The sequence below is a fragment of the Lotus japonicus genome, chromosome 1 (assembly GCF_012489685.1).
Source record: "Lotus japonicus ecotype B-129 chromosome 1, LjGifu_v1.2".
In the NCBI taxonomy this organism is placed as follows: domain Eukaryota; kingdom Viridiplantae; phylum Streptophyta; class Magnoliopsida; order Fabales; family Fabaceae; genus Lotus; species Lotus japonicus.
The window spans coordinates 47,082,385-47,105,831 of NC_080041.1; the positions used below are offsets into that span (position 1 = coordinate 47,082,385).

At 41.5% G+C, this 23,447-nt stretch overlaps 2 protein-coding genes and 1 pseudogene across 2 annotated transcripts; 2 read left to right on the forward strand and 1 right to left on the reverse strand.

Annotated features, from left to right (window-relative positions):
• Positions 1-11,607: 11,607 nt before the first annotated feature.
• Positions 11,608-14,432, forward strand: LOC130736377 (uncharacterized; annotated as a pseudogene).
• Positions 14,427-21,133, forward strand: LOC130737011 (uncharacterized; the record flags this gene model as incomplete). The annotated part of the gene is made up of 5 exons (XM_057588784.1): positions 14,427-14,747; positions 15,381-17,098; positions 18,537-18,646; positions 18,883-19,143; positions 20,480-21,133. Coding segments are annotated over 2 exons (573 nt in total), but the record flags the coding sequence as incomplete, so codon positions are not given.
• On the reverse strand, positions 19,451-21,916 carry LOC130736317 (1-aminocyclopropane-1-carboxylate oxidase homolog 1-like). The gene is made up of 3 exons (XM_057588175.1): positions 21,283-21,916; positions 20,474-20,795; positions 19,451-19,920 (listed from the first exon to the last, which is right to left on the reverse strand). The coding sequence occupies exons 1-3, from the start codon at positions 21,807-21,809 to the stop codon at positions 19,666-19,668; spliced, it is 1,104 nt and encodes a 367-aa protein (XP_057444158.1). The 5' UTR covers positions 21,810-21,916; the 3' UTR covers positions 19,451-19,665.
• Positions 21,917-23,447: the final 1,531 nt, after the last annotated feature.

Sequence of the window (23,447 nt, forward strand, 5' to 3'; positions counted from 1 at the left end):
CTATCGATTAATTTCATGGCGGTTAAAATCACCATAAAACCAAGAATAAATATTTTATGACGGTTAAAAATATGTCTAATACATAAAAACCGCCACAAAAAGTACAATAAGGACTAACTTTACATATTTCAATAATATTAGAGGCTTCGCGTTATGAATATTTTTTGGGTTAACCATCATATTAGTCTATATCTATGTGTCGCGGTCTGACATAGGTTCTTTCCCGAAAAAATTATTGAAAAAATTCCTTATATTTGAAAATCATATGGAGCGGATCATCGCCGGAGTCCGGAGCTCCAATGAGTGCTGAAATGGAAAGCTAAAATCTTCACAAATGTAGAGAGTGGAGACTGAAACTTTCATCTTCATCTTCCCTCAACTGCAATCGGGATTTGGGTTTGGCGCCCCACCCTTTAGGCTACGTGCCCCAGCCTTTTTTTTTATTCCAAAATTACCCATCGGCAAATGATATGCCGATGTCAAAATACCAATCGGTAAATCATTTCCCGTTATTGTTCCTCAGTATGAACACCTTTATACCATTACCCAGAACACGAAGAACAATATCGGTTAATCATTAACCGATTCTTATATTGATATCGGTATATCATTTACCGATGGGTAATCTGGCAGTTTGATCACCTTTTCACCATTACTCCTCCCTCCACCAACCCCTCCACCATTACTCCTCCATGAACAACCCCCCACCAGCCCCCATAACTCGCCCAAACTACCTTATTCTACCATTACTCTACTCCTCCCTCACATTTCACCTTCCCACCACCACCACCATCTCCACATTTCCACCACCACCACCAAGGGAAAGCTTTTAACTTCTGGTAAGTGTTGTTAGCTTTGGTACTTTATTTATAGTTAGTTTAAGTAGTTAGTTGTTAGTTTAAGTAGTTAGTTTAGTTAGTTAAGTTGGTAATTTAGGCTGCTGTATCGTGAACTATATCGGTAAATGATTTGCCATTATTGTCTCGGTTTATGATATTCCGATATAGGATCGGATTTTGATTTGCCATTATTATGTCGGATATTGATTTACCGTTTTTGTTCCAGGGATGACAGATTCCTTTCTTTTCTGTAAATCACAATTGAGAGAATCAAACTTACCTTTTGAATGTAATGGAATGGGAGTTCCGGTGCTTTGAGGAAGCTTTGATGATGATGGGACCGAAGCTTGGAGTGGTGGAAACTTACTTTGGCTTATCCATATTTGAAGAGGGAGTGATTTGGGGAGGGAAATGGGTTTTGAAAATTATGTGTTTCAAAACCTATCTGATGCTGTTATATCAATACGAATCGGTAAATGATAAACCGATACGTATCGGAAAATCATTTACCGATATTAATCCGGAGGGTTTCCGGTAATTTCCCCACTTTAATGCTTTGTTTGTTAGGAGAGAGATAGAAGAGAGAGATGCAAGAGAGAGAGATAGGAGAGAGATGGGGGAAGTAACCTTGTTTGGTGGGAGAGAGGAGGGAGGGAGGAGGGGGTTGTAGAGGTGGGGCCCACCCCTTTTTGGAGTCTCTCCAATTTGGAGAGAAATTGAACAGTAACCGTGGGTTGCATTTTTTTATTTTTTTTTCTACTTTTAGCCAACTTAGTGGCGGTTTTTAACTCCCACTTTGTTACTTTTTTTCAAAAAAATATTATTTTAATCTAAAGTTAATCTTGTCTCTCTCTTTCACCTCATTATTTCTCATCTCTCTCTCCTCTATCTCTATCATACCAAACAACCTCTTAAATCTACTCTATTTCTCACATATTTCTCTCTACTCAACTTCTCTCTTCTCTACTCTCTCTTCTCTATCTCTCTCTTCTCTACCAAACAGAGTGTAAGTGGGGCGAGAAGCCTAAGGGGTGGGGTGTTAAACCCAATTCCCACGGCAATCGCGTTGTTTTTTTTTTTAGAAATTCAATTGCCACAAATATATAAAAAACCACCAAAGATTCAACAATTACGATAGTAGATTGGCTAAGCTACTGTTTGGTTCAAAGGAGGGGAGGGGAGGGGAGGGATTTTAATGGAGGGGAGGGGAGGGGAGGGAAAGGGAGGGAAAGAGTTTTAATTAGCTATCTTGTTTGGTTCAAGGAAGGGAGGGGAGGTGTTCTGGGAATGAACATTGAAGAGAGGTATAGTACCTAGAGGTAGAGGGATAGTGCTGAGAGAGAATGAGAGTGAGAGAGAGTGCTGAATTTCGAGTGTTATTTCATCAAATGAGCCAAAAGTCCCCTACATTTGATAACTACCTCCTATTTATAGAGCTTGGGTACTACCTATTGGGCCAATTGGGCCTCCGAGGTCAAGGCCCATCTGAAGGCCAGGGCCCCGCTTCAGGGCGGGATACATGCTGGGTGTTGCCCCTCTAGGGGCTCGCCCAGTCCACTAGTCCACAAGACACCGAGCTCGAGGTATGAGAGCTAAGTGTGTCTTTTAAATGCTTTTACATATGTCTTACAGTACACCGGAATCTGCACTGCCAACATGGCTTGAGAAAAGAGAAGTAAACTATATCGCCAACATGGCGTGAGCAAAAGGAAACTAGCATTTTCGGTTACCCAGTCCACTGACTTGACGAGCAATCCGAGCTGGCAAGTCCACAAGTCCACAAGCGGCGAGAACGATTACTTCGTATTGGCGATAAGTTGGAGCAGGTGTATGATCGTTCGCCGGTGGGAAAGGTGGCAGGCATGGGTCATGTGCTGATCATTCAATCATTGACTGGCGGTAACCCCGGCGAGCGACTGAACTTTGTTGTTGGTGTCACCCGTCAGGCGATGGTGTTTGATCCTTATAGTGGCGAGGCTTTTCGCGCTTTTCCTTATTTTAAAACCCTTTCAAATCTCTATCTACCTCACGTGACTGCCCCACGTGATGTGTCGGTTACATCAATTTCCCTCTTTCTCCGGAACCGTCACTTCACCTTTCATAACCGTCCCATCGTGCGCAGTAACTCCCCATTGCACGCGACCCACCTCCCCAAAACCATCATGACTTCCAACCTTCCACACGCGTCCAACACGCGTCACCCTTCCAGCTTCTCCCCTTCTCCTATAAAAACCCTTCTTCCCCACAGTCATCCCTTTCCGAGACCCCTCTTTACTTCCCTAATCGCTTACCAAACTCCCTCTGCCCACTTCCGCTCCGGAGCCGTCGCTTATCACCCTTTCCGCTACCCACTCTTCACATCCTACTCCGGTGAGTCCCACTGTCCTTATCTTTGCATCACACACATACTCATCTTTTCCTTTCTTTCACTTCACTGTCTTCTAAAAATGGCTTCAAGCCCTACCTCCCCTAACCACTCCTCTTCTTCCTCCGGAAGCGACCCTGATGCCACCGCCGCCGGCGGCCTCCGTTTAGAGGCCCCGGAGATCCCACCTTACCGACTAAAAACCTACGCCACTCTGCCCCTTCCAGTCCAAATAGCCCCCACTCACGAGGCTATAGACCAACCTTCTATTTTCCAGAACAGCGACCTCATCGTGCAGTTCGTGAACTCCCTGGGTGGTTTGTCTAATGACGATGAGTTTAACGCGAAACTCAGGATCTGGATTTGCAGTCCTGGGGACCGCCCCTGGCTTCATAAGCCAGACGGCGACGTAAAGAGATCCCATTTTTTCTTTGCGTATGAATACATGTTTAGCGAGCTTGGAATCAAGCTTCCTTTCTCGCCCTTTGTCCAAACCGTCCTCCGCGACATCAACGCGGCTCCCTGCCAACTCCACCCTAACGCCTGGGCCTTCATTCGATGTTTTGAAATCTTAAGCGCCGCTGTCGGCATCGCCCCATCCTCCACCAGTTTCTTCTACCTCTACGACGTCGACCCCAAGTCCATCAAAAACAAAGGATGGATTTCCTTGAAGGCCCGAGCCGGCCGGAAGTGCTTGCATCCCCACAAAAGTAACGCGAAGTCCTCCTTCGCACGGAAGTACTTCCGTGTGGCGGTTCATCCCGCCTACCCAGAGGCATTCACCCTTAGAGACGGGACCGCCCTTTTTCCTCTTTACTGGACGGAGAAGCCCAATGGGATCACCGATCCTTCAGAGGAATCTTTGTCCGCCAACGACAAAGCCTTTCTTAATCTCCTTGCCCCACTTCCCATCCTTGACTGCACAACAATCCTTGAGGGCGCTGACCTCTCAAGAACTCCCAAATACTTAGGTTGCCCATAGCTCACTTTTATTATTGACATTTCCTTTCTCGTCTCCTATGTTGTCACTGATCGTATTTTTTATTATTACAGAAGATATGAATTTCACGAACGCCGAGCTCCTGAAGGCCCGCGAGAGGAGGATGGCTCGCTTTTCCCCAAAATTCAACACTGAGGGCGACGTGAAAAAACGGGGCGGTGCTTAGAACCAAGCCGAGAGCACCAAAGCTCCCAAGAGGAGAAGATTGGTCAAAGCCTCCTCCGGCGCCGGCACATCCAACCCTGGCGCTCAGCCCACCACTGCTGCTGCGCCTAAAGGCAAAAATGTCACTGAAGCCTCCGTCGCCGCGGCTATCGAGCCAACCACCGTACCAGCTTCTACTCCTGCCACCGCCGGTGCGACCGCTGCTGTTGCCGCTGAGTCCTCTGCTGGCGCCACAGCCGCCTCCGTCGGTGCCACAACCACCAACATTTCTCAATCCTCAGCTGCCGAGAAACTCGCCGGCGTCAACGCCACAAAAGCTGCTGCGTCTTCCGACACTCCTATTGGAGAGAAGGAAAAAGAAAATGAAACCCCGAAGTCTCCCTCTCGCCAAGATGCGCCTCCTAGCCCGCCCTCAACACATGATGCGGGCTCCATGCCTTCCCCGCCTCATCAAGGGGAAAAATCCTGTCCTGGCGCTGCCACTACCTCTGAAGCGGCTCGAATTGAACAAGCCCCTGCTCCCGAGGTCGGTTCTTCAAGCTATTATAATATGCTCCCCAACGCCATTGAACCCTCAGAATTCTTACTTGCTGGTCTTAACCGTGACGCCATAGAAAAAGAAGTTTTGAGTCGGGGCCTTAATGACACCAAGGAGGAGACTCTTGCTTGCCTCCTACGCGCTGGGTGCATCTTTGCCCACGCGTTTGAGAAGTTCAATGCCGCCACCGTTGAAGCTGAGCGGTTGAAGGCCGAAAGTGCTAAGCATCAAGAAGCCGCCGCTGCTTGGGAAAAGCGTTTCGACAAACTGGCGACGCAGGCAGGAAAAGACAAAGTCTATGCCGACAAGATGATTGGCACGGCGGGGATTAAAATCGGCGAGCTGGAGGATCAGCTGGCGCTGATGAAGGAAGAAGCAGATGAGCTTGATGCAAGCCTTCAAGCTTGCAAAAAGGAAAAAGAGCAAGCTGAGAAGGACTTGATCGCCCGAGGCGAGGCGCTGATTGCTAAGGAGTCAGAGCTTGCCATACTGCGCGCTGAGCTGGAGTTAGTGAAGAAGGCGTTGGCGGAGCAAGAGAAAAAGTCTGCGGAGTCCTTGGCCTTGGCGAAGTCTGACATGGAGGCGGTGATGCAGGCTACGTCCGAGGAGATCAAGAAAGCGACCGAAACTCATGCCGAGGCCCTCGCCACGAAAGATGCTGAGATTGCTTCCCAATTGGCAAAGATCAAAAGACTAGAGGACGAGCTGGCGACGGAGAAGGCCAAAGCCACTGAGGCGAGGGAACAAGCCGCTGACATCGCCCTTGACAACCGCGAGCGCGGTTTCTACCTCGCCAAAGATCAGGCCCAACATTTGTACCCGAACTTTGACTTTAGCGCCATGGGAGTAATGAAAGAGATAACCGCCGAAGGACTGGTTGGTCCCGACGATCCTCCCCTGATTGACCAACACCTCTGGACAGCGACTGAAGAAGAAGAGGAAGAAGAAGAACAGGAGAAAGAAAACAATGAATAATGTAATTTTAACATTACTTTAGCTTTTACTGTCACCTTGTAGTGTACTTTTCCGCCATTCGTCTATGTTTAAGCAACCCTTCGCCATAGCTTTTTATACCGCCGTTGGATATTTTGTAAATCATGTTGGAATGCTTCCGCCGTACACTTTTTAGTCGCCGCCTTCTTATGGCTTAAAAAATTTAAGAATAAGTTTCATAGTTTAACCCCTCAACACGCCAGAGTAGTAAAATATTCAACATCCTGAGTGACCGAGCACTCGCCTTCCACCTTATTCATTCGCCGACCTTATATCTTGCGCTATTTTTCACGCGTCATATGATTGAATTACGCCTAACGATTTCGTGCCTTAATTTTAACTAGGACTTGTTGCTTGGTATTCCACCACCAAGACTTTAGACGTTTTCCCCAATAGGAAGAAACGGCCTCCATTCTCGAGGACTTCGCCCGGGGCTTTGCCCGCTCGGGGCTTACAATGCTTGGATCCCAATGGCCATTTGGGGGTCCCAGGACTTTTGCCTAGTTAACGGCGCTCGTCGTATTCTGGCGAGACTTACCCAGCACATCGTTTACGGGACCGGCGATCACGTCAGACTTTCCGGAGGGTGATTCCCAGGCGTCAAAGGCCATTTGTGGAATCGCCACAACCTTCAGGGTTCCAGCAAGCCCCTTTGGGGATCAAGCTTGTCCCACTTAGTGATCGCCGTAATTCTTTATGTCGATCGGCAATTCCGATCGTCAGGGAATCCCTGGAATTTTTGGACACGAATTTCGTGAATTTTCGTTTTATTTTATTGATGGAGCGCCTCATTAAAAAACTCCTTTCGGAGAAAAAGAGCACGCCTTGTTATTGCAATACATTGGAGAATTTGAAAACACTTCGGAAAATCTTAAAGACATCTGGCTCCGGCGATTCCGCCTTGTTCACTTTCTCGCCTGCGATCAACTATAAAAGTAGCGCAAGCTCAAACCATTGAACGATCGAGGTAACCGCCTTCCATCAAGCTCTTCTAAGTGATAGGCCCCATTACCAAGAACTTTAATAATGCGGTAGGGCCCTTCCCAGTTGGGAGTAAGCTTGTTCCCCGGGACTCCCGATCGCCACTTGAGGACCAGGTCGCCGACCTGCATATCTCGGACGCGAACCCTGCTGTTGAACTTTGCCACCACGCGCTGCTTCATCGCTGTTTCCCGAATGTGCGCCTCGCCGCGCGGGACAAAAGGTCCAGCTCCATCGCCATGTTGGCCTGATTTTCCCCTTCAAAACCTGGTTGAGTCCGCCATGTAAAGTTGTCAATCTCCACCGGCAACATGGCATCTACCCCATAGGTCATTCTAAAGGGGGTTTCCCTTGTAGTAGATTGCTCGGTGGTGTTGTACGACCACAGCACCGCCGGAAGTTCATCCAACCAAGCTCCCTTAGCCTCCGCAAGCCGTCGTCTTAGTCCTCGCAGGATTACCCTGTTTGCAGATTCCACCTGCCCGTTCGTCTGCGGATGTTCAACAGAGGCGAACCTCATCTGTATGCCCATTTCCCTGCAGAACTCCCTTGTTTGGCTGCTTGAAAACTGAGTCCCGTTGTCAGATACGATCGCCCTTGGGATCCCGAACCTGCAAACAATACGCTTCCAGTAGAAATTGACTATATTCGCAGAAGTAATCTTGGCCAGGGGTTCAGCCTCAATCCACTTAGTGAAGTAGTCCACCGCCACTAATATAAACTTTATTTGTGCCCTGGCGGTCGGAAAAGGTCCGACTAAGTCCACACCCCACATGGCAAAAGGCCACGGGGCGCTCATCGTTACCAACTCTTTTGGCGGTGCCTTAGACAAATCCGCGAACACTTGACATTTCTTGCACTGCTTCACGAAGTCCATACAATCTTTCCTGAGGGTGGGCCAGTAAAAACCCGCCCTCAACACCTTGCAAGCCAAAGACCTTCCCCCGATGTGGCTCGCGCACACTCCTTCATGTACCTCAGACATTATCGCTTCGTACTTCTCTGGCGGTACGCATTTCAACAATGGCGTTGAGAAACCACGGCGATACAAGTGTCCGTCAATGAGAGTATAGTGACTCGCCTCCCGCCGTTGTTCCTTCGTGCATTGCTCCACTTCTGCCGGGTCCCCCGCCAAGATAGATATTATGGGACCCATCCATGTTCCCCCTCTGTTCACGCAGGCCATGAGCTCGCCTTCGATGCTTGGGTACGCCAGCGTTTCCTGAATCACACTTTTGTTATTGCCGGGCTTCCGCGTGCTCGCCAATTTGGCCAGCGCGTCCGCCCGCTGATTTTCTGCCCGAGGAACGTACTCCACCACGACCTCTTGAAAAAGTGTCATCAAATACCGTACCCGCTCAAGGTACTTGATCAGATTAGGATCTTTGACCTGGAAAGTTCCCTTCACTTGATTCTCCACCAATTGTGAGTCCGTTCTTATCAACAAACTCCCGATCTTCACTTCCCGCGCCAACTTCAATCCGGCGATGAGAGCTTCATATTCTGCCTGGTTGTTCGTTGCTTTGAACTCGAATTTCAGGGATTGCTCCAACACTAGTTCCCCCGGCCCTTCTAACGTTACTCCCGCGCCGCTGCCACTACTATTGGAGGATCCATCCACGAAGAGAGTCCACTGAGTGTCCACTCTTTCAAACCGATCTGGAGTCAACTCGACCACAAAGTCAGCTAGTGACTGCGCACCAACCGCGCCCCGCTTATCATATTGCAAACCATACTCTGACAATTCAACCGACCAGGCGACCAATCTACCTGATAAATCCGGTTTTTGTAATACTTGTCTCAAGGGCAAATCCGTCCGCACCTTCACGGGAAAACTCTGAAAATAAGGTCTCAACCGCCGGGCGGTGACGAGGACTGCCAGCGCCGCCTTCTCAATTTTCTGATATCTGACCTTCCGCGCCCTGGAGTGTGTGACTAACAAAATAAACAATTCGATGCTCGCCATCTATCTCCTGCAACATCACAGAACTCAGAGCACTATCGCTCACAGCAAAATACAAATGCAGCGGGTGTCCCTGTATTGGTTTCGACAAGATTGGCGGTGACGATAGGAGTTCCTTGAGGCGAACAAAAGCTTCTTCACACTCCGCCGTCCACTCAAATGCGACATTCTTGCGAAGACACTTGAAAAAAGGGAAAGATCTGTCACCAGACTTGGGAAGAAACCGAGATAATGCTGCTATTCGCCCCGTTAAACGTTGGACCTCTTTCACATTAGAAGGGCTTTTCATCTGCTGAATCGCCTTGCATTTTTCTGGGTTTATCTCGATTCCTCTGGATGTGATCATGAATCCCAAAAACTTGCCACCCTGAACACCAAAAGAGCATTTCTCCGGGTTGAGGCGCATATTGTGCTTCCTTATTTCGCCAAATGCTTCCTCCAGATCTTGATGATGGTCTAAACCACGTACTGATTTAACAATCATGTCATCAACGTAAACCTCCATGTTTCTTCCCACTTGCCCAGCAAAAACCCTATCCATCAATCTTTGGTAGGTCGCCCCAGCGTTCTTTAGTCCAAACGGCATGGTGCGATAGCAATAATTGACTCTGGCGGTCATAAAAGCCGTTTTGTCCTCGTCTGCCGGGTGCATGCGGATTTGATGATAGCCAGAATAAGCATCCATCAAGCTAAGCAGTTCGTTGCCCGAGGCACCATCAACAAGGCTATTGATGCTGGGAAGGGGATACGAATCTTTTGGACAAGCTTTGTTTAAGTCTGTGTAATCTACACACATTCGCCATTTCCCGTTCGCCTTCTTCACCATTACGACGTTCGCCAACCACGTCGGATACTTCACTTCCCTGATGAACTCTGCCGCCAGCAACTTGTCGACTTCCTGTTGCACCGCCTTCCCTTTGTCGCCACCCAAGCGCCTCCTGAGTTGTGAAACTGGCTTGACACTTGGATTCAATGCTAACCGATGGCATATGAAGTTTGGATCAATTCCAGGCATGTCTTTGCAGCTCCAAGCAAACAAGTCTAAGTTCTCCCCAAGCAGTTTTGTCAGGCGCGTCTCCTGCTCTTCCGTCAGTCTGGTCCCAATCTTCAAAGTGCGATCGCCAAACTTTAGCGCCTTCGTTTCCTCAATTGGCGTGGGCCTATTTACTCGCCCCTCGCCCCGGGGATCAAGATTTTCATCCGAAGCTTCGATTTCATAACATCTATGACCAACCAACGCACTCTTCTTGCCATACAAGTTAAGGCAATTATTGTAACACTCCCTCGCCATCTTCTGGTCCACCTTCAGCTTTCCCACCTTTCCACTGCTTAGCGGATACTTGACCGCCAAGTGGGCTGTTGAAATTACAGCACAAAGGCGATTCAATGTATTTCGCCCAATGATGACATTGTAAGATGCCACCACCTGGAGAACCAGATACCTTACCTTCAAAACCCTGGCACACTCATCTTCCCCAAATATTGTGTCTAGATCAATGTATCCCCGCACCATTACTTGCTCCCCCGCGAAACCTACCAAGGTTCCCGCATATGGAGTTAGATCATTGTCAGTTAGTCCCAACTTGTCAAATGCATCACCATAGATAATATCAGCCGAACTACCCTGATCCAGGAGTACCCTTCTAACGTTGAAACTGTTCATCCTTAACTGCACCACAATCGGGTCGTCCTTATGAGGCTTTATCCCCTCAAAGTCCGCCATCGAGATTGTTATGTCAGGGTGTACGAATCCAAAAGCGACCTCATGGACGGAATTAACGGCACGAACATGGCGCTTACGCGCCGCATGAGTGTCGCCACCACCGCCAAATCCCCCGGCGATGGTGTTGATGGTCCCGACGGGCGGTCCTGAGTGTTGAGCGAACGTGTCATTAGCCCCTTTTGTGGCGATAGCCGCTGATTCTTGCTTTTTCTTGCCCTTAGTGTCCGCTCGCTCCTCCTCCCGCTTGTGCGCTTTGTTTTGATCGCCACCATTGCGCCACAGACCTTGACGATTTCCTTGATATCCCGCTCGAATCAACTTATCAATCTCCCGCTGCAAAGTCCAACAGTCATCCGTATCAGGCCCGGCGGACCGGGGCCTCGCTTCAGGGCGGGATACATGCTGGGCGTTGCCCCTCTAGGGGCTCGCCCAGTCCAGGAGGGAAAATGATTGTTTACTTATTAAAAAAATTGATATGCTTATAAAAAAAAAAACAAAAAAATTGATAGAACAAAACAAGTTTTCCAGCAACCTAATCGAACAAGCTGAATCCCATGTCATCATCACTTTCTTCCTTTGCCTTTTCCTTGTCATCCTCCTTGGCAGGTGCAGCGGCATCGCCACCACCACCAGCGGTGACACTAGGAGCGGAAATGGCAACAGCGGCACCGCCGGCGGATCTGCCTTTATTTCCAAAAGGCATATCCTATCCTATGCTATATTTCTTAGTAAATCAGGGGAATTCACAAAAATGTTTAACTAGAAGGGATTTTGATCTAGTACCAATAGTTCCACCCAAAATTGATCTAGTTTCTCAATGGTAAAGCTATTACCCCCCTTCTGTGTTCTGAGCTATTCCTATGGTTTCACTTGCCTTATATTGCATAGGATATGCCTTTTGGAAATAAAACAAATGTCAGAAGATAGTGAAATATTTAATCTTCCAAAATAATCTTGAAAGATTGGTTCCATTCCAAATCATGTTGAATTGATTATAAGGTATAAACCTACATGAACCATTAGTATCTGTTATCTATTTTCAACCATCAGTGTTAATGAAATCTATAATATTTCAACATCCATATACTTTGATTTGTTCTTTAATTGATAATGCTTGTCCACTGTGATGTCAAAATATACAATGAACTTTGTCTTTATTATGGTTTGTTGTGCATTGCTTTCTGCTACCTGTGGAACTAGAAAATTAGTTCAGTGGTGCATGCATCATCCACACATCTTTCGCTGAATTTATACCTGCAATATGCACAATTTTTTTTAGGTTGGGGGGCTGTGGTCCACCAAAAGAAAAACTTCAATGCAGTCCTATCCCTGCTTCTGGGTTTTAGTACTTTGTTTTGATCCCTCAGTTTTATTTATATGAACTGCAAATTGTATTAGTTAAATTTACAAATCAACCTCTAATCTATATCTTCATAAATAGACCAATTATCCTAAGTGACTATAAATGAATGCTGATATTTCAACCAAAAAACTAAGGTTCTCCTAGGAATTCATATTTACCCCTTCAAAGTTTAGCTGGCATAATTTCGCTGAATGTGGTCTTTAATTTATTGTTGATGTTAGAGTCATCTTTACAGCTTTTATTCATTTTAAAAATTACAGCCTGACTGCATAATCGGCTAGCTTTCTGTTTCCTGAAATATTTAGAAGATTAGGGGTTACTTACATAACTTGGTATTGACTATTGCAGTATTTCATTTTGACTTTTAGAGAGTCTCTACACTGACCAACATGAGCATGGATCTAAAGAAATCTGCCTCTAATGGTCAAGATAAAAAGTTAATACCACAAGAGCAGCAGGCAAAGGTATGTTCTGACACAGTTTTTTTGAAAATATTAAAATGCAATGTTTTGAGCAAGGAGCACTGCAACGGATTATAATGTTCTTCCTTCTAGATCAATGAGTTGAGAAGGTTAATTGGGCCACTGTCCGGTAAGGCATCCATCTCGAGGTATTTGAGGGCACGGAATTGGAGTGTCAAGAAGGCAGCTAAAATGTTGAAGCAAACCTTAAAATGGAGAGAAGAATACAAACCGGAAATGATCCGCTGGGTGAGTAGCGACTTTTTTGTTTATTTTTTTCATACTAACTTTTGAGTCATAAACTCATAATGCATAGCTGGGATGAGCCTTGTTTTATTCTGTCTATGTCAAGTTTTTTCTCTATAACTAGTTTAGTATGGTGAAGCCAAGTATTTGTTCTGTATGTTTTCACCCTCTCTTAAAGTGGAGATGAGGATAGCCTGAGTCCAGAGTAAACATTTAAAGTTCTCAAGCAGAGCCACTGGCCTTGTTGCCATATCTGATCAATATGGCACAACCAGCAACTGAATGTCATCTTAATCTTAAGACTCATTAAAAAAATTCAGTTGACCGAGTCAATTATTGACTCATATGAATTGTTTGTGATCTGGTTATTTTAGGTCAAACTATCAACTTCCTGAAATTATCTTCTGGTGAAAGTTGTCTGATGTGTTTTTTCTGCTGATGCAGGAAGATATTGCTCATGAAGCAGAGACAGGAAATATCTATATATAGAGCAAATTATATTGACACTTGGGAGAACAGTCCTTGTAATGAGACCTGGCCGCCATGGGCGGATCTACATTGAGGCCAGGTGACACTGGTTTTTTTATTTTCTTTTTAGAAAAAAATTATATACCATGGAATGCAGGTGCAAAATAACAAACCCAAATTCTATGTCACTGGAATTGGACCAAAAAGGATATTAAATCTCAGATCCAATCGTTCTAATGTCTCCAATTTACCAATACTTGCCGGAATTGCTCTACTTAAGTGATTATTTTTCAGCGCGAGAAAGCTAAGCTTCCTTAACTTTCTCAGTTCAGTAGGTATACTCCCAGTAAGCTCGTTATAATTAAGTTGCAAAACCGTTTCACTTAATAGATTAGAACAATTTTGAGCTATCTAATCTATAAAACAAAGAAAGGAAGAAAGAAGTTCAAGACGGTACTTTTACAACTTGCAAAAAGATGAGACAATCGAATATTCACATGACAAGAAAAAATAGTAATGCATCAAACTAGAGCTTAAAACGATGGTAAATGAAAATAATTATTAATACACGCTGAAAAGGGAAGAACATGAGAATTTGGGTTTGTTATTAATTATTTTTCACTTTGCTTCTTTTATTATATTTCGTTGTAAGCCTAGTCCTTCTTGGAACCTAGTCCTTATTGGACTGTAAACTCTTATATTTCCATGAGAAACTTTCTCTCATGGTTTTATTTATAATATTTCTCTTTTTTGAAAAAAAATATTTTCAATACATTTTAGTCTATAATTTCTTTTATATTTAGCCACACTGGTATGTAAGGTTTGGATCCGCCCCTGCAGTGGCCGCCAGGATCTTCTGAAAATCATTCTTACGTCAGAGCATGTCTGATGTTTAGAGTGTGCTTGGATTGAGTGAAAATATAAGAATGACAATGCAGGAGGTGTTTAAACATATTTTTTTCAGACTACCTTATCGCCTTATCAGGTTTCATTTCTACCATTTTAACTCCTTGAAAGCACTCTTATTAAATAGATGATAGATTAAATAGATGATAGATTAAATAGATGATTGATAGTAACCAGCCAAAGAAGAAGAAAGAAAACACTGATATTATTCAAGTAACCCCAGATTATTTGAGAGAACCTAGACTCTCCTATTCCCACTTACAAAATGATCCCCAAAACATGCTATTTCTCTCTAAGTCTCTTATTTATAACCTTCTCTCTTATTACACTCGAACAAACTCTCTCAAATTAGCTAAAACTACCTCTCAACTAGTTATCTATGAGTACCGATCGATGATACCTGCATGACTGATTAAAATCTTATGCATTATTGATCTTGTGTGGATGTGGATGTTATCTATTTTTCCTATTTTCTTCTTTATTTGGAGTGCAGAACTCAAAGTCAACCAAAGGACAAATTAAGTATTTGGTATACTGCATGGAGAATGCTATTTTAAATCTTTCACAAGAACAGGAACAGATGGTCTGGCTGATTGACTTCCAGGGTTTCAATATGTCACATATATCAATCAAAGTGATGCGTGAAACTGCCCATGGATTACAAGAACATTATCCTGAACGGCTTGGTCTTGCAATACTGTACAATGCACCTAAATTCTTCGAACCATTCTTCACGGTAAAGCCTTTTCATTCTCGCACTTTATGCTTCAATCTTCTTGGTATTGTTTATGCAAACATGTTGCTTTTGGTTAAGGCATATATGATTTAACTGTTAATGTAGTGAGTGGCTTATGAAATGTTTAATGAAGAACGAGTTGTTGTTTTAATGCTGAATATTTAGATTTATGCCAAAATAAGAGTCTTATAAAAATGAATTTCGTTCTTAAGGATCTTTTTATGCTCTATGCATATTCGAGGCACTTGAGGTAAGATTGTGATTGAAATTGAAGTGCACTTGGTCCAGATTAATTGTTGCACTGGATGCAAGCTCCTTTCTGTTTCTTCCATTCATTATTTGTATGATGAACTAGATCCAAGTTTTCATCTTTCATTTGATTTCCTTTTTTAATTTTCCAAACCTGTAATTCTTTTTCAATAATGAGGTATAAGGACTCTAAAAGTTAAAAGTACCCAACTCATTTACTTCTATCTGGCATAGGAATCTACTCACTGGTTTCTAGAATTGCAAAGCTATGTAAGAAATTTTGTAGTTTTTTATCCAAACAAGTGCATTTGTTTTAGCTGCTAATAATTACTTTGATTATTAATCTTGTACCGTTTTGTGATGACAAAATATGTTTTGCTGCAGATGGTAAAGCCCCTATTAGAGACCAAGACTTATAATAAAGTCAAGTTCGGTTACTCTGATGATCAGAACACGAAGAAGCTAATGGAGGATTTGTTTGATTTTGACCATCTTGAATCTGCATTTGGTGGGAAAGATACTGCAGAATTTGAGATGAATAAGTATGCTGAGCGAATGAAAGAGGCTAGGATGACAAGAAGATTCTCTCTTTCTGGGCAAGGGAAAACTCTACATCCTCAGTCTAGATTTAATTAGACCATTTACAATGGTTTGTTTAAATTACAGACTCTCAACACCACTTTTTCTCTTTCCAACACTCCACATCATCTTCTCTCTCCAATTCAACACTCTCTCAACAATTACCCACTCCAATGGTTTTCATTCAATACCCTACCCCACCACTTTTTTATTTCATATTTTTATTTAATTTTATATTTTTGTTTTTATTATTTACATAAAATTACAATTATTGTTTTAAATTAAATTAAAACAATAAACACTTAACAATTTAATTTTTTTAAATATAGACAATAATTTATTTTATTTCCTTAACTTAAAAATGGAAGACAACAAATTAAGCACACAATAATAAGATGGTGAGAGAGATAATAAGATGGTGAAAAAATTGGTTTTTTTTTTCTGTATCCAAATCAAACGAACCAAGTCTCTATTTATAGAGGAAAAAAAGTTATAAATTTTTGTTAAAATAAAATTTTCAAATTTTTTTTTTTCAACAAGATAATTCAGTTTAAAATTTTTTAAAACAAAAAATCCCCACTCAGATTCTCTCTCCTGCCTTCTCTTTCCTCTCCACCATTCAGAAGCCGCCACGTGGCACCAAACATCCCTCTCAACTTTGTTAAACACTCAACATCTCACTTCTCTACCTCATTCTCAACAAACCCTCAACAACCACTACAAACGCTCGACAACTCTCAACATCTCTCTCAACTCACCATTGCATATGGTCTTTAAGTTAGACACAGATTCTGATGCTTCAGATAATGAGAAAAAAGCATGTGCATCTGACAATGAGAAAATTGACTGTTCCCCTAACCCCGAAACGGAAACTGACATCAATCACATCATTGACCATGATGAGAATAATCTAGGGAAAAGAAATGACATCATTGACCATGATGAGAATAATCAAGGGAAAAGAAATGCAAATAAAGATAGCAAGGTGCTGTGACATTCTTGTTTGAAATTTAGAATGAGAAATATATTACATCCCTTAGAGCCTCTGAGTTTACATAGAGGCAGTGAGGTAGCAAGGTGCTGTGACATTCTTATTTGAAATTTAGTATCAAGAGACTTTTTGTTAACTTGATGTTTAAGATGACAGATGACTTTACTATGCGATTTTACTTTGCGCGTGTTGGTTTGAGTAGTGGACACAAAATTAATGCACTTTTAATCAAAAGCTACACTTTGTAGCTACTTGCTTGAGTTTATTTTGGAACCTAAACTGGTTTGCAATAGCTAAACCAAACACACTTGTAAGATATTGGAGCTTCTGACCCTTACAGATGGTATGGATTCTTACTTGCTCATCCAACAATAATTGACTTTTCTTCTTGTCAATATTTGTCTCTTTTTTCACTCATTGACAGATGATTGATTTTTATAATTTATAGCAAGCAGGTCTATTTCTCCTTCACCCAATTGCATCATGTCTAGGAATTCATGTGATATCTAGGCTTGGATCTGGTTCCTCTAAGGTGAGAGTCCCATGGAAAATTTATCCTAATCCAAACCTTTTATGGTGTTTGATTTTCTAAAGAGAAAAAGTTTGATGCACCGACGGTGTAAAGTTTTTTTACACCGTCAACCAATCAGATTTCAAGGATGTGAGGATATCTCTCTTTTCATTTAATTTTTTTAATTGACATGTCACATCCTTGAAATCTGATTGGTTGACGGTGTAAAAAAACTTTACACCGTCGGTGCTTCAAAATTAAACTCTTTTCTAAATCGCCTATCTTCTCATACGTCTTCTTTTAATTTAATTTATGCACTACAAAGTATTTATAATTCCATGCAGTAAACGGATATTTTTGGGAAATAAAAAAAATAAGAATTTAATATGTAAATACAAAAAGTAAAACTTTATTTTTAAAATTTTAATCGATAAAAAATTAATTTAATGTTAGTTTGTAAATATGTCATTATTTGTGTTGTTTGATGAAGGAAATTCAAAAAATCATTTGATTTTGAATACTTAACTTCTAAAATAATATTCATTATAATTTTTCTTATAAAAAGAAAATAAAGATATAATTTTATCAAATTTTGACACAAATTTAATATATAAGAATGGATAAACAGAGCATCCTTGGGTTTATTTTATACTTGAAAAATAAAAATTCAAACATTTGTTTTTAATTAGAAGTTTAGAACAGATTAAAATACTGTGCAGTGCAGGCTATATTGATTTGAAGCAAACTGATGTTTAGGTTAATTAAATTTGTAAGTTGGTCATGACTTGTGAATGGATTGTTATATTGCCACTATTTGCAACATAACTTATAACAGAGAACAACTTGCTCTTGTTGTGTTCTTTCAATTCTGCACTTCTAAGATGTATAAATACAGAGAACAAATGTGATTAAAGAAATGGAGAAAAAAAGGAGGAGATTATGCAGCCAAGGCCTCATAAATGCAATTATATCTGTTGCTGAATATATTAAAGAGTTCTGCAATAATGCACTAAAATTAATCATTGCTACTGAGTAAAGTTGGTTTTACAATTTTACAGTCAAAGCTACACACAAGTTGCATTTAACCAAAAGCATACAAAAAATCAGATTTTAATTGTAGTTACACAAACTAAGCTAATTTTTTTTACCTTTAGAAAAGTCTGAAACCTCTAACAGTCTGAAACTTAAAGAATGTCATAAATAATCATAATCTTTAAGCTACACTTGTAGTTTGTCTCCTTCTTGGCAACATCTGATTGCACAAAGGAGCTGAATATCTTTTCGCACCTAATATTGTTAGACTTTATTTACTTTATGTAAAGAAACTGGGGATAATGCTTGTTTGAATTGCTTTCTGAAGCATTAGGCCTCAATGCCATTTACCTTGTGGACATAGATTGTGCAACATGAGTTTTTTTATTGCCCATTATTACTCATTCTGACAGTAGCTTCTTCACAGTTCTCCTACAAGACCAAGTTGGTGGGCACCAAGCTTTCCATGAAAACCAGCGGGGTGATGTCAAACGCATTCCCGGGGCTTTGGTCTTTAAACTGGGTGACATGATGCAAGTAAGTTCATCCATTTTTTGGTAGAGATTTATACATTTCATAAGAGAAGCTTTTGAGTTCCTTAGAAGGCAAACATGGCATCAACAGTCAGTTATCTAAATTTGCCCATTTTATGTTAGTATATTGAAATTTGTTTTGGTGAAAGTATTTGGTGTGATAAATTTGTTTTGGTGAAAGTATTTGGTGTGATAAATGATGTGGAATTAAATGATCGAGTCGATATGCCTTAACCACAGAGTTCTGGCCCGAAAAATTGGTCCATTGGTTTCAGTAGATAGCATCTTCCACCTGAGAATTCAAGACTATGTAGACCTATACAGGAGTTGCTGATTCAATAGAGTCCTCCACTTTATTATGAAACGTCAGTAAAGGACCTGGTTAAACACTACTATGTGAAAGGGCTAAATAGTACTTCGGCATTAGAACACTTCAAGTGGTAAAGCATGAGTAGCTGCCAGGAATCAAAATTTGCTTGAATGTGAAAGTGAGAGACTCAGGTATGTCCTGTTTGCAAACTCATCAATCTTGGTTGAATGAGTCCGAGAGTTTATTGTCCATGTAATAACTTGCTTTATTTGCAAACTATACACGTAAAGTCTCTGCATTATCATTTGGACTTTTCTTATTGTTGAAAATTTGTTGTCAGTTAAGCTCTAAGCTTAAAATTCTCATTCAGGTTTGATGTTGTGGCCTACTGGTTATTGAGGCAAAATATCTCATGTTTAGTAATTGAGTTAAAATAAACATTTATCTTGGGTACGGTTACGTAGTCATGCTATGTTGTTTAGTAAGCTACATAATAACTATGTTGAATCAGATTTTCATAGTTGTACTGTATTGTTTGATAAACGACATGATATTGAGTCATGAAACTACCCAAATACTTGAAGTTTCAAGTAGATACATACATCAATCTATAGCTTTAAATCCTATGTACCTACATATCAGACACATATTCATGCTCTCCTTGAACTAGATACCTACATATCAGACACATATTCATGCTCTCAATATTTACTTCACATCTTGAAAGGCTCCAACGAAGAGTTTCCATCAAGGCCTTTTTCAATATAATGTGCCATGACATCTTTTATAGTAGCTTCCCTGTAGATTGGTGGGTTTTCTTCTGATAACAATTCCTTTATTGGACCAATAACCTTCGATTTTCCCTGTGATGATATGTTTACAAAGAAGCTTGCTATGGAAATTCTAGGGCCGACATGCCGTGATAAAACCCGGTGATAAACACTGCTGAACTGGCCATTTGTCATAAGCTGCACCAATAAAAGGGGGATTGATAGATATACTCATCAAAAGTTGTGTATGTGAGCATTTTATATTTGCAAAATCGTAACATTTGATGGCAGCAGAAATTCGACATAACATTTTTATGACATTCTAACTGGGTAAATGTAACTAACTATATAGAAGTCCTGAAAATATTTAAGGTCACCTTTGTTGCATCATGCCTATAAAAGGTTTCTGATTTTTTGTTATTGGCCATGATAATTTTTTACTTAGAACATCAATAAACCGAAGGGCTTTGATGAAAATATCAACAGAAGCATTGACAGCAGATAGGAAAATTTGAGATAAGCTATGGACTATGGTCACTATAAAGAAGCATGATGTCATCTTTATTCAATAATTATATGGTTTACTTGTCTTTCCTTTCGAAGTTATGGATTGGCAACCCTATTTCCGTGTGTAGTTCTTTTCTAAGTTTGTGTTGTTACTTGTTAGTTATTATAAAGAAAACAAGCACAACTAGGATTATCACAGGAAGTATGGAAATATGATTATCATGCAATTGTTTACTGTACTTACCTGCAGGAGATCCCCAATGTTTACCACAAGTGAACCGTGGACTGGAGGAACATCAACCCATTGATTCTGATGAAGAATTTGAAGACCACCAATCTGATCTTGCAGAAGTATTGTCATGAAGTCAATATCAGAATGCTTCGACGTGCCCATAGTTAATTCGGGTTCAGGGCATGTGGGATAGTAGTGACCCAAAATGAATTGTCCTTCAGCAGAGTCCATTTCATTAAGATAAGAAGGATTAAGGCCAAGAGCCTCTGAGAACAGCTCAAAGATGGTAAAGCCCAACGCTCTTACTTTCTTTGAATATTCAATCACAATGTCTCTGCAAATGCATAATCATTTTATCACAGAAAAAAAGTAAAAGGTCCAAATTTGATTTTGTTAGCACTATGCAACTGAAGTCCACAAGTGACATTGACTTGAAGCGATGTAACTAGTATGAAATATTAGAAAGTTGCATGCACATTCCTGCTTTATTAGAATTGTTATTTTGCTTATATGAAGCAAATATGAGATATAAGAACAGTTCCAAATCAAGTGTGTATACAATTTTTATTTTACATTTAAGCCTGTAAAGATATGAAGTACAAGGAAGTTTGCATATTCTAGAGTAACTGTTTAGCTTATATATATAAAACTGCCAAGTTGGGGTGCTTTTGATTCGCTTGGTGAGAATGTTTTCTATTTTTGTTTTTTTGATTTTACTAATAATAACAAAAGGTAACCTTATATTAAAGATTTCTAGATGCTGTTTTTTACTTTTCTATTTTGGCATTGTATTAGTGTCAAAATAGCAATAACAACATTACCTGCATACTTTTGGTATTTCTTCTGAGCTGGGAGGATCTGGATATACATAAAATGCAATTGTGTCCCTCCAGTCAGCAGCAGGGTCCGTGAAAAGGGTACCATTGGATAAATATCTGACCTTCTTATTGCGATCCCGGGAGTAAAAGGGTTTCCTTGCATCAGCATCTTGTTCATGAAACCTGCGGATTCCGCTGATCATCTCATCCAAAACACCAACTGGAATACCATGATTGATCACCTGGAAAAATCCCCACTTCTTGCTTGCACTCTGGATCTGGTCAACCACTTCAACATGCCTATCTTGAAGATCAATGATTGGGATGCTCAAGTTGGAATCACTTGGTGAGGTCTCAGTCTCAGGGGGATCCAACTTGTTAGAGTGAAACATGCGTGGGATCTTCATGATCCCAGAATCTAAGAGACCTTTCACACCCAGTTTTGTGTCATCAAAGGCTTTTACTTCAGCTTTTCTGTCATATCTGGAATCCTTGCCTACCTCTAACTCGTTTGTGCTTGTGCCCACCATACTGGTAGAGTAGCCAAAAACAAAGTGCAGCAAATCTAAAACCAATTTTGATGATGCTAAGGTAGTGGTTGACAAATATCAAATATGTGAACGAAATTAAGTGATGGCTCTTCGATTAATGGATTTTATTTCTTAAAATGTTTACTTAATCCTGAAGAAAATGATTAAATTATTAGTCTTTTGAAAAAGACACGTTCTTAGTGTTTTTTACTTTATTCCAAGATTGAGCACTCTAGTATGACTATGCTTGTTAGTTTGTACTTGGCTTCCAGTAATTTCTTGTGCTTTATCTTTTTTTTTTTTTTTTTTTTTGTAAAAGGTGAACATTTCATTGATAACATGGGCCAGACCCATAACCCAAAAGGGTAGTACAACTGGTTGGGCAAACCCACAGAGAATTACAAGTCAGTTTCTTACACTTGAGTTCATGACTCATTTCTACACCTAACTCAAAGTTAGAACTAGGAGGTTAATAACAACTACTTGCAAAAACAAACAGGCCCAATAGCATTGAGCCCATGAAGACTCGGCTAGGCAAACCCTAGCCTTCAGGGTCTCCAAACCCTAACTAGGGTAGCGGAACAGTAGCAGTGGTGGTGGGGGGATCAGCGGCGGCTCCATAGCTCAAATCCAAATTCACAGCTTTAAACGTCACTTCTTATACCTTGTCGGCTCTGCCGTCAGCAATTTCTGCTACAAGGCCTTTAAGGTGTTCAACACCTTTAAGACAGGGGCAAGCCCCGCAGCAAACCAGATCTGGAGGAATGAAAGGATGAGACCAAGATACTGTCATGAGCGATGGAAGCCGCAGTTGGTGGATGGCGGTGGAGGTCACGGTCGTGGCACCAGAGGTAGCAACAAGAAGAAGCAAAACAAGGGTGAAAAACAGAGGCGAAGCCAACAACAGATGGAGATGACAACGACGGAGGAATCGGTGGAGTCACAAGCGGTGGTAGAGACACAGAAACGGCGAAAGAGGCACAAGGATGCAGAACGGTGCGACGGCGGCGGCCGATGGGTGGAGGTAGGCAGATAGGACGGTAACATAAAAGGGAAAATAAGCTAAAAGAGAAAACAACCCACTTATTGGGTAGCAAATCCACCTATTGTGGAAGGGAACCCACCTACTGTAGGAGAAAACTACCTACAAAGAGCAGGAGAAACCTCCATGGAGGAGGAGGAGCCCCCAAAGGGGGAGGAGCCCCCCAAGGGGGGTGGCGGCTAGCTTTTCTTCAAACCCTAGCAAACAAGTGGGTTGAAGTGTGAAGCCTTCTTGTGCTTTATCTTTAGCATTCCTGATATCTTGTCTGGCTTGTTATAAATCATGTTTTACCAATCTACGCTACGTTGACAAAAAAACAACTTAGCCTTTGAATGGGATTTTCTGTATTAAGGGAATGTTAAATAAACAGTAATAAGTTGTAGAAACCAGAAAAATTATATTTAATTTTCAAAGCATTCCTTAAGAAATTAATGAGTGGAATTTATATTTATTGGAAATGAAATCATTCAATGTATTATCTTTCCAATACAAAAATTTATATTTTTTATACTTACCACTAGTTAGAGTCTCCCTTCATTACTCGTGTCGCAGTTCCACTAGATGAAGTCGGAGAAGGTGACATATGTCAACTCCTT

Bases quoted from the DNA above. Each gene is read 5' to 3' on its own strand.
- LOC130736317 (XM_057588175.1), bottom strand. From the start codon at position 21,809: ATGGTGGGCACAAGCACAAACGAGTTAGAGGTAGGCAAGGATTCCAGA. The intron at 20,796-21,282 runs GTAATGTTGTTA...ATGCATTTGCAG, and splicing joins GAAATACCAAAAGTATGCAG to AGACATTGTGATTGAATATT. The intron at 19,921-20,473 runs GTAAGTACAGTA...TTATTGGTGCAG, and splicing joins ACATTGGGGATCTCCTGCAG to CTTATGACAAATGGCCAGTT.